This window comes from Dreissena polymorpha, chromosome 9, assembly GCF_020536995.1.
Source record: "Dreissena polymorpha isolate Duluth1 chromosome 9, UMN_Dpol_1.0, whole genome shotgun sequence".
NCBI lineage: Eukaryota > Metazoa > Mollusca > Bivalvia > Myida > Dreissenidae > Dreissena > Dreissena polymorpha.
Window position 1 is genome coordinate 1,816,745 of NC_068363.1, and position 18,651 is coordinate 1,835,395.

At 35.2% G+C, this 18,651-nt stretch overlaps 1 protein-coding gene across 1 annotated transcript; it reads left to right on the top strand.

The window, feature by feature from the left end:
- The first annotated feature begins 3,824 nt into the window (after positions 1 to 3,824).
- LOC127845701 (putative serine protease F56F10.1) lies at positions 3,825 to 16,211 on the top strand. The gene is made up of 10 exons (XM_052376793.1): positions 3,825 to 4,073; positions 7,610 to 7,791; positions 9,768 to 9,904; positions 10,648 to 10,743; positions 11,260 to 11,395; positions 11,907 to 12,021; positions 12,582 to 12,783; positions 14,636 to 14,735; positions 15,086 to 15,294; positions 15,992 to 16,211. The coding sequence occupies exons 1-10, from the start codon at positions 3,852 to 3,854 to the stop codon at positions 16,099 to 16,101; spliced, it is 1,509 nt and encodes a 502-aa protein (XP_052232753.1). The 5' UTR covers positions 3,825 to 3,851; the 3' UTR covers positions 16,102 to 16,211.
- The last annotated feature ends 2,440 nt before the right edge of the window (positions 16,212 to 18,651 follow it).

Sequence of the window (18,651 nt, forward strand, 5' to 3'; positions counted from 1 at the left end):
ATAGTTCATATTTTTTTACGATTTGATATTATGCCCAAAGGCACACATCGACACACCACCCAAAATAGTCCGCATGGAATGTGTGCAAGCTCCTTAAAATATAAATGGTCGTGCTCTGTGAAAAAGAAAGGGGTTAATGCATGTGCGTAATGTGTCGTCCTAGATTAGCATGTGCAGTCGGCACAGACTAATCAGGGACGACACTTTCCGCTTTTATGATATTTTATGTTTCACGAAAGTCATTTCTTAGTAAAATCCAGTTTAGGCGGAAAGTGTCGTCCCTGATAAGCCTATGCGGACTGCACAGGCTAATCTGGGTCTGCTTGTCTAAATGTTCTACTTTTACATAAAGCACAGGGAACGAACGTTTCAGAACCAGTGTATAGCAAAAGGGTTCTACTTTGCAAACATTAACCTTTTTCTTCTATTGGTAATATTCCCGTTATCTCTCATTCACGGTCAAACTTTCGTTTGTGGGGCTAACTAAGTGCTAGAGAGATTGAAAAATAAGTCAGATATTCGAACAAATGACACTATATCATTACCGCATACTAGTACACTTTGATTCTGGTGTTTCCCGCCAAGCTTCAGTACGTGACGCCGGTTGCAGTGGCTTGGCAATTTGTATACTTGTCGATAAACGCTCACTATGATTGAACAGTAGTAACGATGTAGCTTTAAAAACGGTTAATAAAAAACAGAATAGCATAATAAAAGCATAGAAGACGTGGGATAAGAAAATTATGATTTTAATTGGCACAAATGAAAACTCTTTCAAATGCAAATTACATGTAGACTGTCTCGAAAAATTCACAGCTAAGGAACATTCTTATCCACATATGTCGTCAACACCTTGGTTACTATGTTCGTCGCCGTTTTCATCTGAAGTTCTTCGCAACTGGCAACTGACATGTCCACGTTACACACACGACAGTTCATATATTCCTCGCCCTTGCTGCTCATTTCAACAAGCTCGAACTCCGTCTTCCCTTTTTCCTGGTACTTGCAGGTTCTCTTTGCCTTCTTAGAAAAAGCAGTGCTCAGCTTGCGGCTCTGCGGGTCGCTTGGACATTTCAACAATTATTTTGTTAAATCTTTTCCAACCCAAACAAAAGGCAATAGTAGGCTGTGGATTCCTTACGAAAATTATTTGTCTATAGTACCAATAATCGTATTACGTTTTCTTGTTACTAGTATATGTATACTATATGTATACACATATTAAACTGACTTGTGCATTGGCATGCGCTTTATTGGAGTAATGCCAAACTGCCATGAATAACACCACGTTGTTTTTATTACATTTACAAGACAATTGTAAGATGGGTACCACTTTTATAACTGTTTGTTGCAATACTGGTTTATGGCAGCACAGATTGCTTTTTGTTACATGTATCAATACTCAGATTGTAACTTGTAAATTGTCATGCGGCTTTATTGGAGTACTTAATGTCAAGCTCTCATGAATAGCACCACATTGTTTTGAATTACAATTACACAAGACAAGATGGCAATCTTTTTTTGTTTGTTGCGATACTGGTATATTGCACATTCCCCGGAATTAACATTTTATGTTTTCAAACAAAGACACAAACACGCATTCTCAACATTTATTTATCTGTATCGACAACTAACGATAGCAATTACCGACCCCAATAAAACACACACAACATCATGAAGTGAAGGCCCGAAAAAAATGCCGATAAATCGCTGATCAGGTGTAAAAAAACAGCGCTGGTAGATACGAGGAGTAAAATCGGGTTGTTAAAGGGGCCTTTTCACGTTTTGGTAAATTGACCAAATTAAAAAAAAAATGTTTCAGATTCGCAAATTTTTCTTGTAGTTATGATATTTGTGAGGAAAGAGTAATAATGAACATTTACCATGCTCTTAAATATCCATTATATGAATCTTTTGACGATTTGAAATCCTGAAAATTATAAAGCGTTCCAACGCGAAACGATTGAATAATTTGGAGAGTTCTGTTATTTTCGTTATATTTTGTGATACTACGAGGATTGCTTATATTAAGTAAAAAATACATCACTCATTGTATTCATCGCACGGATGACCGAGTGGTCTAAGCGGTTGACTTTTACTCCAAGGCTCCAGGGTTCATTGGTTCGAGCCCGTTTGAGGGTTACTTTTTTCTGTTTTTTTTTTATTATTTTATTCTTGTTATTTTACTGGATATTTTTAGTTCCAATGTTTACATTTATCATTATAAAGCAATTATTGAAAAACTTAAATACATGCCAAAATCTGTGAAAAGGCCCCTTTAATAGGGAGCGAATAATTGATAAGCGATGGTAAGTTTTAGCCAGACAAAGCTCGATTAGCGAATTTTATTGGGAACTTATAGACCTTTCATCGTTATAAGATTGTCTGGACAAATCGTCGCATATCGGGACAAACGCCCAAGAGGCGATGCTGTACCGCCGAGATCGTGACGTCTGGCAGGAATTCTCGAAATCCCCACTATTCTGCGCAGATTTAAGGTCCGCTTACAAATACCTTTATGATGTTTATTGATTAATCTTTGTGTAAATAACATTTTATGGATTGTACCATAATAATATAGCTAGTGTGTTCTATTTTAAATTTCTACCGAATATTCATAAATTGGTTTAAAGTGGAGAAAATAAATGCTAGCAGTAAAACTTTCTACTCGCTTAAAGCCTACAGTGTAAAGCCACACACCTTGATATGAAATACATGTTAATCAAGCTCATTGTCGACCTTAAATGGCCCAAAAGTCACCCGGGGGTGACTAGAAGCCGATTCATGTCACCCTGGAGTGACTTCAAGCCGACGCTAGTCACACCGGGTGACTAAAATCGGCTTCATGTCACCCCTGTGTGACAAAAATCGGCTTCAAGTCACCCCAGGATGACATGAATTGCTTCTAGTCTACCCCGGATGACTTCAAGCCATTTCAGGTCGACAATGACCCAATGCGCTACGCTCATTGGGTAATTGTCGACCTGAAATGGCTTAAGGGTGACTTCAAGCCGATTCATGTCACCCTGCGGTGACTTCAAGCCGACGCTATTCAACCCCGGGTGACTTGAATCGGCTACATGAAGTCACCCTAGGGTGACAAGAATCGGCTTCTAGTCACCCCCGGGTGACTTTTGGGCTATTTCAGGTCGACAATGACCCATTGAGCGTTAATCAAGACAAATAGATGAAATTTGAAAGTGTGCAAAATTGTCATTAAATCTTTTGCCTAGTTAGCAAGTAATTTATTATTTTTCAAACGGTATCGCGTTTAAAACCGAAATTAGGATTTCTATACATTTACGTCAATTTCGTCAAACGCGATTATTTTTAAGTTTAAAAGCGCAGACAAGACGGATTCTACCTTGTAACCACCAGATATATTCTAATTCACATTGATAAAATTAAATCTATAGCCTAGTTAGAAAGTAATTTATAATTTGTCAAACTGTAACGCTTTTAATATCGAAAGTAGGATTTCTAGACGTATACATCCATTTCGACAAACGCGATTGTTTTTTAAGTTTTAAAGCGCAAAAGACGGATTTCTACCTTGTAACCACCATATATATTCGTATTGGCATAGATAAAATATGTTTCTTATTTATACTCAAATTAACTATGCCAAATAAGTTGTGTGGCTTTAACTAGATCTATATTTATGTTATGAAAACACGATAGGTCACTTTTTAGTAGACGTAAAATAATTACGAGTGATTTTGTGCTTATAAAACATGCGTGATTTATGAGACGAATTATCTATTAATAAACTCAAACTTGACATGGTTTAAATTTCGCGCCGTAAGTAGTAAATGACTGAACATCATGTGATTATCACATGATCAGCATACATGTTCAAGATGGCGTCGCCCACTACTATTCAGTTGTTTTGTTTGCTATTATGCGTTAGTCATATTTACAGCTGGATTCCGCGAATTATCAATGGTAGACCTAAAGGAGGGATGTTGGGGGCACCTAAGGCTCCAAAGGGAATTAAAACTCCGGCCGCCCAGTGGTACGACGAGCAAAGATTGGATCATTTCGACGGAGCTAATTTCAAAGTCTGGAGTCAGGTCGGTATACGCGTATCAGAACGGTGTTTTTCATGAACACGAACTTTTTCTTTTATTTAATAAAATTATACATGGCTTATCTATTTGTGTAAATATAATATGGTAAATTCAGCATCCTGTGTATGATGTCAACAGTCATGGATTTCAATAGATTTTGAAAACCGTGAGTCCAATGATAGTCTATCTTGTTTGAAATGTCCACATGTGCAATGAAATTGTCAGAAATCAAACAACTGAAGTCCAGTGTTATTTTCTTTTTTGCATATTTGTTAAATGTTCTGTAAGTATTTCAAAGTATACATTGGAGGGAAATACTTTAAACAATGACATTGTATATGATATATTATAACTTCCTGGTTATATGTGCATCAAAATGATGCCAGATTGATAATTTTAACCAGTCTAAATTGAGATTTTTAAATTCTTGCATAGAAAAGCATGATTCTGCTTCAACTGAAATCATTTATATACAGTAATCATGTTTAAGGCTTAATAGATTTAAACATGATATATACTAGTAAACAAAACGTGTTTTGAAAGTCTGTACAGAAAGCTATGGATTTGACTCCGTGATTTAGATTGCATTTACTTCAGAGCACTTTTTGTACAATATTTACATTTTTCATGAATTCTAAAAGTCACTAATTGACACTATGTAAAAATAAATAATGTAAGTTAAAATCATTAAAATCTCAATCCTTCAAGCACAAAACAAGTATTTAGTTCACTTGCATCACGGAGTGTATATTGTAATCTAGAATCCGTGCTTGCATGTATGTCAAATCAAAGCTCCGAAGACAGATTTGTACGTTTATCATCTACCGGGTAGTACCCATAATGTCAGCAAATTGCCGATGAAACGATAATTTATTCCCGAAGTCGGGTGCATTTAAGTTCTTGTATGCTACAAAGGTTGTGTCTTTACACCCATGTTCAACTCGTCTCAAACATGTTTTATAATGTTTAAATTCGGTTATAGTAATTGCAGAGCCAACATTTATTATGCGTGGTATGATACTTGTGTAAGACATGTATTGCACGTGTGGAACGTGCTTATGTTCAACTATCTGGCTGAAATTACAATAGATCAGTCTGAAATCGTCTCGATTCAAACACACGTTTTTTTATCAAATCTTACAAGAAATATGATTTGATGAACATAAATATTTTCCAAATATAAGATAATTATACACATGAAATATATTTCTTAAATTTCTCTTCTCAAACAACAAGGACATTTCTATTTGATATCTAGAGCCGACTTAAACAAAATAATTATACAAGTGTTGTATTTGGAGTGCCTTTTACTATTGATGTGGCAGCCTGGAAATTCTGGCGTCGTAAATATAAAAAGAACTTCAACATTTTCAACGAGAATGTATTAAAGCATTTCATACTCTTTAAAGACATACTAAGATTTCGTCGTGTATCCTTATAATTTAGTTTAATGTAGGTGTGTTTATGTACTATGCATTTGACATTTTCATGGTTTTAAACTTGCTTCTATTGATGGTCATGTTTTTTTCTGCTGTAATGCTACATTATATGGCACACATCATGAAAAACTGAGTGTTATTTTGTATATTATTACTTTAATTAAATAAAAAGGTGTTACATTAAATACAGATATTAAATAAAAAATAAAAAGAATAGTAATCTTTATGATATATTATAGTGTTCGCTTCCTGGTTATATTTGCATCAAAATGTTTCAAGGCTGATAATTGTAATGAGTCTAAAGTGAGAACGTTTTAAAGGGGCCTTTTCACGTTTGGGTTAATTGAAAAAATAGAAAAAAGTTGTTTCAGAATCACAAATTTTCGTTTTTGTTATGATATTTGTAAGAAAACAGAAATACTGAACATTTACCATGCTCTAAAATATCCATTATATGCATCTTTTGACTATTTAAAACCACGAAAATTATAAAGTGTTGTTAGCGAAACGAATTAATAATTTGGAGAGTTCTGTTGTTGTTATTAGATTTTATGAAACAACGAGGATTGGTTATATGAAGTATAAAATACACCTGTAATTGTATTCGGAAGGATGGCCGAGTGGTCTAAGTGGGAGACTTTTCACTCAGGGACACCAGGGGTCAGTGGTTCGAGCACTGCTGAGGTTACCTTTTTAATTTTATTCTTGAATGTTCACTTGAGCTTTTTATATCCAATATTAACATACATTGTATATCAATATAAAGCATTTAATGACAAACTTCAAAGCATGCCAAAATCTGTGAAAAGGCCCCTTTAAATCCTTGCATCGAAAAGCATGATTCTGCTTCAAATGAAAACCCTTGATGTCAATACGGGAAGTCATGTTTTTAGGATTAATAGATTAAACATTATGTATACTAATAGACATAAAGTGTATTGAAAGTCTGTACAGAAAGCTATTTAACATTATATATACTAGATCTAGTAAACATAAAGTGTACTGAAAGTCTGTACAAAAAGCTGTGAATTTGACTCATTGATTTACATAGCATTTACTTTAGTCTTAGAGCACTTTTTACGAAATATTAACATTTTTCATGAGTTCTAAACGGACTTAACGGATTTAGAATATGAACACATACAAACCTTGTTTATATCTCATAGCAATGAAGAGATATGCAAATTATGCCTATGAGTATGCATACATTTTTAACGAGAATTTTATAAACGCTATACCCGACTTCGGGAAAATAATGATATTATGGGTTCTAGATGAAATAAACGTACCAAATCTTTCATCGGGGCTTTGATTTGACATAAATGCAAATTGAAAGACATAGATTTCGTTGGTTAACCTTATAATTTGGCTTTATGTAGGCGTATATAGATATCTAGGCATATGCATAATATGCCTATAATTATGCAAATATCTATGCAAATTTAAAACAACCCAACTGAGCTAACGGTATATAATATTGACAATGTAGTAAGCAAAGCTCCACGACAAATACCCGCAAACAATACAGAAAAAAAACGCAACACAGAAAATACTGGCAAAAAATTAAAAACTCGAAACGTGAAAAATGAAACACTAAACTAGTCACGTACGAAAAAAACAACATAATGACACCAGAACGGCATTGCATTCATATGTTTAAGATATAAGAAATACATGAGTCGTAATCTGAGAAAACTGGGCATAATGCATGTGCGTAAAGTGTCGTCCCAGATTAGCCAGTGCAGTCCGCACAGGCTAATCAGGGACGACACTTTCCGCCTAAATGGGATTTTTGCTAAGAAGAGACTTCATTTAAACGAAAAATGTCATAAAAGCGGAAAGTGTCGTCCCTGATTAGCCTTTGCGGACTGCACAGGCTAATCTGGGACGACACTTAACGCACATGCATTATGCCCAGATTTCTCAGAACGCGACTCATATAGTAATTTTAAATGGCGGTGACCTATTAAATGTTTTCACGTGTGACTTCCCCATTTATGTTGCTTGCATCACGCGTGCGTAGACTTAATACAATTACTGAATTTATTTTATGTGTACAAATATTAATTATGTTATGAATTAATTATTATTTGTTTGCAGAGGTATTTCGTGAACGACACGTTTTACACGCCCGGAGGTCCCATATTTCTGATGATAGGCGGCGAGGGACCGGCAGACGCCATCTGGATGGTGGAAGGCACATGGATACAGTATGCGCAGCAGTTTGGGGCAATCTGTGTCATGCTGGAACATCGCTATTATGGCGAGAGTCATCCCGTACCGTATGTGATGTTCTGTTATTACACCTATATAGGAGTCACTTTGTGGGTCGGTCGGTCTGTCTTGAAAATGTCATCCGATCTTCACCAAACTTGCTCAGAAGTTGTATCTAAATGATGTCTTGGTCAAGTTTGAATATGGGTCATGCCAAGTCAAAAACTAGATCACGGGGTCATTTAGTGCGTTTTAAACCGAAAGTTTGTCCGGACCATAACTATGTCATTTATCATTAGATTTTAAAATGACTTGGTACATTTGTTCACCATCATGGGATGGTGTGTCATGCGAAAGAAGGACGTCGGTATCTCCAAGGTCAATGTCACACATTTTAGTTGCCCATAAATGAGCTTGTCCGGGCCATAACTTTGTCATTTATTGTGAGACTTTAAAATTATTTGGCACATTTGTTCACCATCATTGGACAGTGTGTCATGCGAAAGAAATACGTCGATATCTCCAAGGTCAATGTCACAATCTGAGTTCAAAGGTAAAAAATGGCCATTAATGAGCTTGTCCGGGCCATTACTATGTCGTTCGTTATGAGATTTTAAAATCTTTTGGCACATTTGTTCACCATCATTGGACGGTGTGTCACGCAAAAGAATTACGTCGATATCTCCAAGGTCAAGGTCACATTTTGAGTTAAAAGGTCAAAAATTACCATAAATGAGCTTGTCCGGGCCATAACTTTGTTGTTCATTGTGAGATTTTTAAATCATTTGGCACATTTGTTCACTTTCATTGGACGGTGTGTCATGCGAAAGAATTACGTCGATATCTGCAACGTCAAGGTCACATTTTGAGTTCAAAGGTCAACAATGGCCATAAATGATCTTGTCCGGGCCAAAACTATGTCATTCATTGTGAGATTTTAAAATCACTCGGTACATTTAATCACAATCATTTGACGGTCTGTCATGCGAAAAAATTACTAAGAGCAGGCCCTGGTCGCCTGTATAATTGTGCATGGAATAGGGCCTGCTCGATATCTCCAAGGTCAAGGTCACACTTGGAGTTCAAAAGTCAAAAATGGCCATAAATGAGCTTGTCCGGGCCATAACTATGTCATTCATTGTGAGATTTTAAAATGACTCTGTACATTAATTTTGTCCACAGTCATTGGACGGCGTGTCATGCGAAGAATTCAAGAGTTCAAAGGTCAAAATGGCCATAAATGATGATGGCATAATAATTCTTAAAATCGCCACAAATTAGCTTCTCTTGTTTTGTGAAGGCAGCATGCAAAATATTCTGTGTCAATGCAGCATGTGGGGGTATAGGTCACGTCTGTGACAAAGCTCTACTTTTACATTGTAGTATGCAAGCATTAGTATGTTACGATATAACTGAAATATTAGCGTAAATGTGTTTCTTGTTTTGAGTTCCAAAGAGTTTATGTCGTTTCTATTTTACAAGGATGGGATTTCTCCTTTCACTTTAGTTCTTCCTATTAAGTGTTGATTCACAAACCTTTCTTAAGTTTTATGGATCTGTAAAGTATTAAAGACATCTGATGAAGCCAAGTAATATGTTTATTTTCCACCCTTTAGGTGTTTCCAAACTCATGAGCATGACTTATAAAGCGTAAAATTGTGTCACTACTAAATCTTGTGTGCACTTAATGCTTTACATGTACATTTTACAATATTTGTCTGTATACTTATTCGTAGATATTGAGTTAACGGTGTTACGATGTTTAGAGCATGCATTTTCTATATTCTGTTCACAATTTAACCCATTTATGCCTAGCGTCTAGAAAAAAAGGCGTTGGCAAACAGCAAAGACCCAGATGAGACGCCGCACAATGCGGCGTCTCATCAGGGTTTACGCTGTTTGCTTAAAGGAATTTCTGTACAAAAAAATCTAAATATAGATATAAATATAATATTCATCCCTAATTTTGGAAATAAATTGATCCAATTTAGAAGGATGGGAGAGTCCGCTAGGCACAAATGGGTTAAACTGCCATTTTTTCCAGTGATCTAAGCCTGTCAAACTTGCGCTACCTGAACAGCAGACAAGCGCTTGCAGATCTTGCCCAGTTCATCGACTTCTTCAGGATTCGCATGAAACTATCAAACAACAAGCTTATCACATTTGGTGGCTCTTATCCAGGTGAGATTGCACATAATTTCCGCGTTGTCATATTGTTATTATTGTTGTTATTAATGACTCATTCAATTGTCAACATTTATGCATGTCATGTTCTGTTTTTTTCGCTATACAAAGCAAATATTGTATCAAAGTTCAAGAAGTTTCATTTCCTGCTTTAATACATTGTTGTAAGGCAATTGATAACAAATGTTAGTTTAAAGACTATCTATATGTTCATTATGATACTTATATACAGGGGAAACTCAAAGCGTGATGAATCTATTATCAGTTTGCTCAAACAAACAAAAGAAATACTAGAAATACTTGTAGTGATAATGCATATAAGTGTATCTTAGCGGTGCGAAACTACACTCAGTTTCTTCATAGAAACAATATTAAAAAATTATAAGGTGAATTTATACATTATATGCAGGCTCTATAACGGCTTAGTTGTTATTTTTATGCCCCCGAAGAATGGCATATAGTGATGGCACTGTTTGTCCGTCTGTCCGTCACACTTTTGCGTTTATGTTTCGAAAAATGCTCATAACTTCTATGTCGCTATAGATGTAACCTTCAAATTTGGTATGCATGTGTATATGGACAAGGCCTTTCCATACGCACACACATTTTGACCCCATTGACCTTGACCTTGAACTTAGGGTCCGGGTTTAGGTTTCGAAATCTGCGTTTAGGTTTCGAAAAAGCGTTTTTCGGTGGCATTTGTCTTCTGATGGAGACAGCACTTGTTTACATTATTTCAGGCTCTCTATCGGCTTGGTTTCGATCCAAGTACCCCCAGTATGTCGACGGGGCCGACGCCACAAGTGCACCCATATATGCACAGGTGGACTTTAGAGGTAGACGCATAGACTGATAAATACATTTGTAAAGTCCAAAACACAGGTCACTAAAACACTCATATTTAAACATACGTAAGCACCACTTTGTCATGATTTATCAGTTATGTCAAAAGATGTAAATGACCATTAACATAACAATTGAATTTAATAAAACATGATAAGGGCTGAACATGATAAAAAAACAATTCATCTTAACAGAAATTCGAATCGTTAACGATAGGTCATGTCTTGAAGATTATGGATTATCAAAATATCTGTGAAATAGAGTGACCATTGAATTGATAAACTGTTGTTTCCAAGAGGAATTACAAAAGCAAACACGGCGTCTTGTTATACTGTGAGTGCAGAAACTGTATTTCTATTCAAGAATGATACCGAAATGGCATTGGTTTGTACGTGATCAGCTCTATACACCATCAGCTAGGACAATGCACTAAAATGTAGCCTGCCAAATGAGTGGATGAACTACAAGCGTAGTTCTACAGTCTTTTTATTTATCCTATTTATATAAAGAGTACCTACAAGTTGTGACAGACGCGCTAGGCACCTCTGGCACCCAGTGTGTGGAGGAGATCCGAAACGCCACCCAGACCATGTACGCCTGGTGGGGTCAACCAGAAATGAGGCCGGTACTTGAGCAGAAGTTCAAGTGAGCGCTTTCAATACTTACTTCATCGTAAATAGGTGTCGTATTTTTATTCTCAATACTGTTTTCGACTGTGTGAATAAAACTTAAACTACGCAGACTGTCATTGTAGTGCACTTTTAAATAAGCTGGAGCCCGCTAGCCCATTACTGAGAATAATTGAAAGAACAAATGTGTGCTAGTCAATATATTAGTTTATAAAGCTGGACTAGTTTTCCGTTGTCTCACCAAAACATCTATACATGTAAACACTGCTTACGGTAGCTCGGCAGGTGTTTACAACTTCACAATACATATAAACGAGGTTAAAGTCGACAATCATATCGTAGGATTATTTGACAGTTTGAGATCTTCATTCAATAATTTTATGCGCGTTTGACTGTATTCAAATAGTATTTTGACTTCCATATACTTATAACTAGTCTTTTTAAAGAGGAACATGTACTCATGCAGCAAAATGAATGTGCACATACCGTATACTTTCATCAGTATGTTTGTGTTGAATCTATTGCAGCCTTTGTGACAAGATCGACCATACCAATACTTTAGACCTCGCCGGATTCTTTAGTAACACAGCGGGAAACTTCGAAAATGTCGTTCAGTACAACAAAGACAACAGAGCTTTTGAGGTCGACACTTTTGCCTGATATCACCTCTTAATTTTCTGGAAATTGTGTTCTTTAGTGTTTGTTTATATTAAACGTATATGTCATTTATTATAACAGTGTATAATTTGTATGGAAAATTACGCCATATTCGCATAAACGCTAACGGCTTTGATGCATATTACGCGAAATTTTTCAGCGTCCAGACATTTCGAACAACCAATGAAATGCAGGACACTGCAATGTGTATTACTGTAACAGTGAGATCAAATATTAGTTCATGTATTCAACTGACTAACAATGTCGCAGCGTTACCCGTACTGATACATTTGTATTACATTAATAATATGAAACAGAAATAATTATCAAATATCGTAGCTGATTTAATTCAAAACGACGTATATTAAACAGTACGTATTTTTGACTGTTATTTTTCACTGTTTGAAACAGCGACAGTGAAACGGTGAACGAACAGTTTTAATTACTGATAAATTTTCCTAAAACCGAAGGGACGCATAACCAAAGCTGTTCTAATATTCGTTTATACAACACGATTCCGCAATGATTCATGCTTCATTTTTCAGGGCGCACTCGGGACCAACATCACGATCGACACCCTCTGCGAGATCATGACGGACTTCACGCGCGGCGATCCCGTGCAGCGATACGCGGACGTGAACAGTCTGACCCTGAAGACGTACGGACAGACGTGTCTGGACTACACGTACACCAAGATGATTGCTGACATGAAGAAAACAGACTGGAACAGCAGCGCCGGCGAAGGAGGTAATTAGTGAATGGACGGAGCCGGGATTTACAACGAACAGTTGTATTTCCTACCCAGATTAGTGCACGTTACAAAATTACAAACAAGCTGCCTTTACCCTTATCAATGATAATCAGCGAGATATGCCGATTGAGAAAATTTAGCTAACTCGGTCTTTTACGGGTCGCCATTGTTAAGAATTTTTTCATGGTATGATAACTTAGACGAGCTGCTTCGCTGAAGCAGCATCGTCAAAAACTGTATTTCCTTCTGGTGTGCGTAAGTTAATTTGCATACGACTGACAGATATGGAATGGACAATTACGATTGCATTTAAATTGAATATTCATAGAGGGCAATAATAAATGAACGCAAAACAGGAATAATGATACTCAATATGTATCGGTGGACATTCTTGTTTTAACTGTTACCCATTTATTTAAAGCGTGTAACCGAATGCATATACAATGGAGGTTAAAAGATACAACGTACTTTTAAAAACAAAATTGATAGAAGGTAGAATTTTTGGTTTAAGTACGGTTGATAGCATATCGAACATAACACGGAGATTAGTAATCACAAGAAACACAAAACATTAATTCGAATAACGATTAACGCAATGTGATGATGTACTTCACATTTTAATTAATGGAACCCAGCATACACAGTCAATGTGTTACCGGTATTTTGTCAATGCTTGATATGTGTATGAAAGCGCCGTTCTCGGGGCTTAAAGAACGATATGAACCCACTGTTCCTTGCGATTATGTTCAGAATGTAAACCTAAGCATGTTAAACTTTTTTCCCGTTCAATATATTTTATTTCCTCGTCAATAGGTGTGTTTGGGTCGAGGGCATCCCACTCCACACCGTACATAGTATACAAACAATATATGCAAATTATAACACATTTCATACATAATACAATCAACAGCTTTTACATTACAATATAAACAAACAGTTCTATTAATAAACAATTAATAATAAGCATGTTAAACTTAACCATTGATACTACAAAAAAACTCTTGACCTCTGGTCATTATTTTTGGATTCAGAAATCTTTTTTTCTAGGATATGGATCGCACTACAATTAAAATATCAATTCGACGATGTGTGTTTGTCTGAAATTACCCGATGGATATGCAGCAAAAAATCTGTAGTAATTAATACGAAAAACGCTCTAAATGAATATCTGTTAAATGTTGCCTGAATGATCAACATTATACACTTATTTCATGGATGCGCGGTGAACAGTCAAAACCGATTCCCAAGGTATCAGGGATGATTTAGGTACTGTTACCCGAGGCCGATAGGCTGAGGGCAACAGTTCCAAATGTCAGCTCTGATACCGAGGGACAACAGTTTTGACTGTTCACCAAGCATCCATGAATTTTGTTTTATTACCTGATCAAATTTTCAACATAGAAATAACAGCAAACTAAATTTTTATTTACACACAACAGTAATCGATAAAATAAATAATTTTGACTGTTTAACTGTAAAATGACGTCACTTTTTCGACGAAATGAAGTCATTATTTCAGCGGGCAACAGTTCAAACTGTTGACTGGTCAACAGTTCGATTTTCACCGGTAACAGTTTAAAACATCGCAAATTTCTTTTTCGACGAGGAAATAGCAAAAAATAATTAATTATCATTTATATAGGACATCAGGTAATAACAGCTTTTGTTAGATGTTTTGATTTGCTGTTGATACACTTTTGAATAACCTTTAGGTGGTGCAGTTCTTCTATTTCTTCTGGTGTGAACACGTATATTTTGAACTATTCATGTAGGCATATGCCCATCGGTATCAGATTTGTAATCTATATATAACCAGAACTGTTGAAAGATATATTCTTCTGATTTCAGGCCGCCAATGGATGTACCAAACTTGTGCAGAGTTCGGATGGTTTCAGTCCTCAGACTACGCCAAACAACCTTTTGGTGACTGGTTCTACTTTCCAGTTAAGTAGGTGACATTTTCATCCTTAATTAGTTGCTATTAATAACTCGGTTTGCCTTCATTGTAAGAATACTCTTTGCCATAATATTACCCATACTGCATGTGTGTTGTTTTCATCAAAATAAATATTTTCATAGACAACTTGTTTAAATAAAACAACTGAATTTTTAATTACACGAATTTACATTTAGAAGTTCAGTCTGAAATATTTAATAGATATAAGGTCATCAATGCTTTGCAAAAATAAGATACAGTAATTGAATGGCATTTGAAACAACAATTGCACGTCGACAGAAACATTTTTAATTTGTGATCAAGTAATGCTACTACTCAAATTACAAAGCTTTATTTTTCAGCTTCTCGTTTATTCAATGTATGGACATCTACGAGAAAGAATTCAATGGCATGGCCATTTACAATAATGTACAGGACACGAATCGGTATTACGGGGGACGTGACATAGCAGTTACCAAGGTGGTTTTCCCGAACGGATCGATCGATCCCTGGCACGCGATGGGAGTCACGAAAGACATTTCCAAGGATGCGACTGCTATTTATATTGAAGGTAGACTGACAGTGAATGCGTCTTGTGAGAAAAACTTCCTGTAATTTCTCACTGCATAATGTATGTAATGTTATATAGCTTTGATACATTTACCTGGAAGCCGAGAATTCTAATAGAAGAAACTACGCGCGTTACTTGTTTTATGCGAGTTTTCGATTTTGTTCGTTGCGTGAGTTATGTTATAACGGTGCATTTACTGCTATTGTTTTGTTTGTGTTTCAATTTGTTTAAAAACTCCTTTATGTATGTCATTAACGATTTGGTCATGGTGATATCCATGTATTCCATGTCGTTTTTGTCGTTAACGTTTTCTTTTTTTCAAGATTTGCACTTCAATAAGAATATGCGAATATATATGAAATACAGTAATCTTCGAAATTTCTATTCAACATTTGTGCTTTAGGTTATGTAAGTTATTTTTAATTAATTCAGCGGATTTAATAGAATGAAGCAATTGTGATCACAATCTTAATAGTTATTATGGTGACTTAGGAAAATGATCGAAAACTCAAACTGGAAAAACTAAATTTAGGGTCGGCACAAACAATTACGGTCAATAGGCTTAGTGGTAACAACAAATGTAACGCCTTATCTTTTTTTACATGTGTAGTAAATCATTAAATTTTTGTAATTTAAAAACTCTTATCAAGTTTATTTGGTAAGTTATTTCTTAACCGAACTCAAATTTTTGTTCTAGGTACTGCCCACTGTGCGAACATGTATCCGGCTACTGATCAAGACCCTCAGCAACTTATCGACGCGCGTGTGCAGATCTCCAAGCTGATTGGTCAGTGGTTGCAGGACTAAATTTGAATTGACCTATCACTGAAGGTGTTTTCATGAAATACGCGAAAAAAGTGTATTTAGAATCAATGGACAGAGATTATATATTTCGTAAATAAATATTGAATTTATAATAGATTTTTTATATTGTTTTTCATGTATACACGACAAGTATACATTATACTAGTAGACATTCAATGTGATCCCACATGTTGTTATTTGCTTAAAAAGATTTACAGTTATCTCTAAACTTACACGTATGAACAACATCAAATATTTTGTTAAGAGAATTATTGCCAAATTACACAGTTTCAATGGAATCGACGGAATATATCGATAGCTTTTGGACATAATTCCAGCGGTCAAACAAGGAGATGGAGTTTACACTATACCAAATTAACATAATTTGGATGTGATTATGTTTCGTTTCAGCGTCTTCTCATGTATTTCTATACTTATGAAGGCGTATTATAGTCCCATGTATACATAAAGATACCGTATAAGATAGGAAGCTTCTACGCATTTCATGTAATTTACTTGGACAACATGAATAGTTTTGAGCGGTGGCATTGATGGTGCTATTTACTGATTGTGTTGTCCCAGAACAGTTGTTTGTTATGGCCTAAACTTGTACGAAATGCAAAATAGATACTGCAAATCACTGAATAATTTGAAACACAAAAGAACACACGTGTTTAAACTTTAGAATAATTATACTTACATTATTATAAAACTTCTGTAAATGCGTATTTGTAGTATCGTTAAATGCGCGACCAAGGTCGAATACCACGCCATTTATAATTACGTGCGTGTATAATGCCTGTAAACATCGACTAAAAAGTCGTAAATTACACAATATGTAAGTGTTTGAATAAAGCTAATAATTTAATGCTAATAAATATCGACAAACAACCAGATTTGCACTAAATGCCTTATCTATTTATTAGGGATGCAAGAGGTTAACCGCTTAACCTACCGAAACGACCAGTTAACCGGTCACATTTTCGGGAAAAGGTTAACCTGGAAAAAATATATGATTATGTTTTTTTCAGTGAATATTTCGTACGATTTTACATTTTTCGCGTGACATACTGCCAACTTGCGCGGGCGACTAATTAAAACAACATGCCGCACCATCGACTGTAATAAATAACGTGTCAACAGTCAAAGTAATCAAGCAATTAATCAATACCTTAGTGATAACAAATAAGGGGTACGTTTTGATAACTGTAACTACTGGTCTTTTGACTCGCTAAAATTTAACTAGCGAACTGAGGTGAGTGGGAGCTTATAGCGAAGACGTAATTGACACGTTTATTGAACTCGCGATAAATACAGTTGAGACATTGGACGGCTTATTTTGATGTTTTGTTAACCAATATCCAACACTGATTGCTCGCGAAAATACCGTGTTTATAAGTAAAAATTTTATTACGAATTGAATTCGTTGTTAAAATCTTGACGAGTTAATGTCGTTTTTCTTTATCAAAAATTAATATCATTATGATTATTTACGTCCAATGATTCCACCATTACCGTCCGATGCAAGTTCTATTTAAGAAAGCAAATCATTAACTATTTAAATAATTAAACATCAATTAAAAATATTAAAAATTAATAAACCCGTTAAATTTAGTATTATTGTAATTGCGTAAAATGTGCGCGCTATGGTACGTCGACAAACAGACGTAACAATCAGTTTTGAAATCATAATACTTAGTTACTTCGCTATTACATAAATGTACTGATTATATTAAATATTCAACTTACATTTCGTTCAAAATTAATTTTATGTGTCCTTTATTTTACGCACATTTTTTTATATTGAATAATGAAAATCAAACGATACTACTTCGGCTACAAACGCTAAAATGCAAGCAACAAAATATGCAATTAGCGAATAAGAATAGATGCGGATTCGTTGAACACACATGACCCACTTTACATCGAATTGAAAGGGAAAAACATAACTATATTATACCAATTTGAGTTTAAAAAATTATAACAGAATGAACAAAGAAACACATCATTTTTGTGAGCGATACGGCGCGAAGGTAATATAAGCGGCGAACCCAAAAATAAGTTAATAACACGTGAAAATGAACATTGTGTAGTTCTTTATTTTTTTACTCTTATGCATTTACGCAGGAAAACTAAATAGAATATATAGCATATGTTTACAAAATTATGAAAATATCTTTTATAATTCATTTTACTACGAAACTGGATTGTTATCAACGCAAGCGATTTGAAATTTGAAATTACTTTTGTTTCCACAGAGCAGTATGACATATTTTACGTACTATAAATGATTTTAACTACTTTAGGCGTTTCGATTTACCGGTTAATAACCGGTTACGGAAAAGGGTTAACCGGTTAATCATTTGTGTAACCTCTTGCATCCCTACTATTTATACCACGTTTTATAAAATATATTTCCATACATGAAACTAACTACATAACCAATGTGCTTTTAAAGCGACCGTCAACCACGAATGACGAAAAAACAAAAGTTCTAAAATACCGTATTTTTTACAATTATTAGTTTATATTGATTAAAATATCACAACTGGT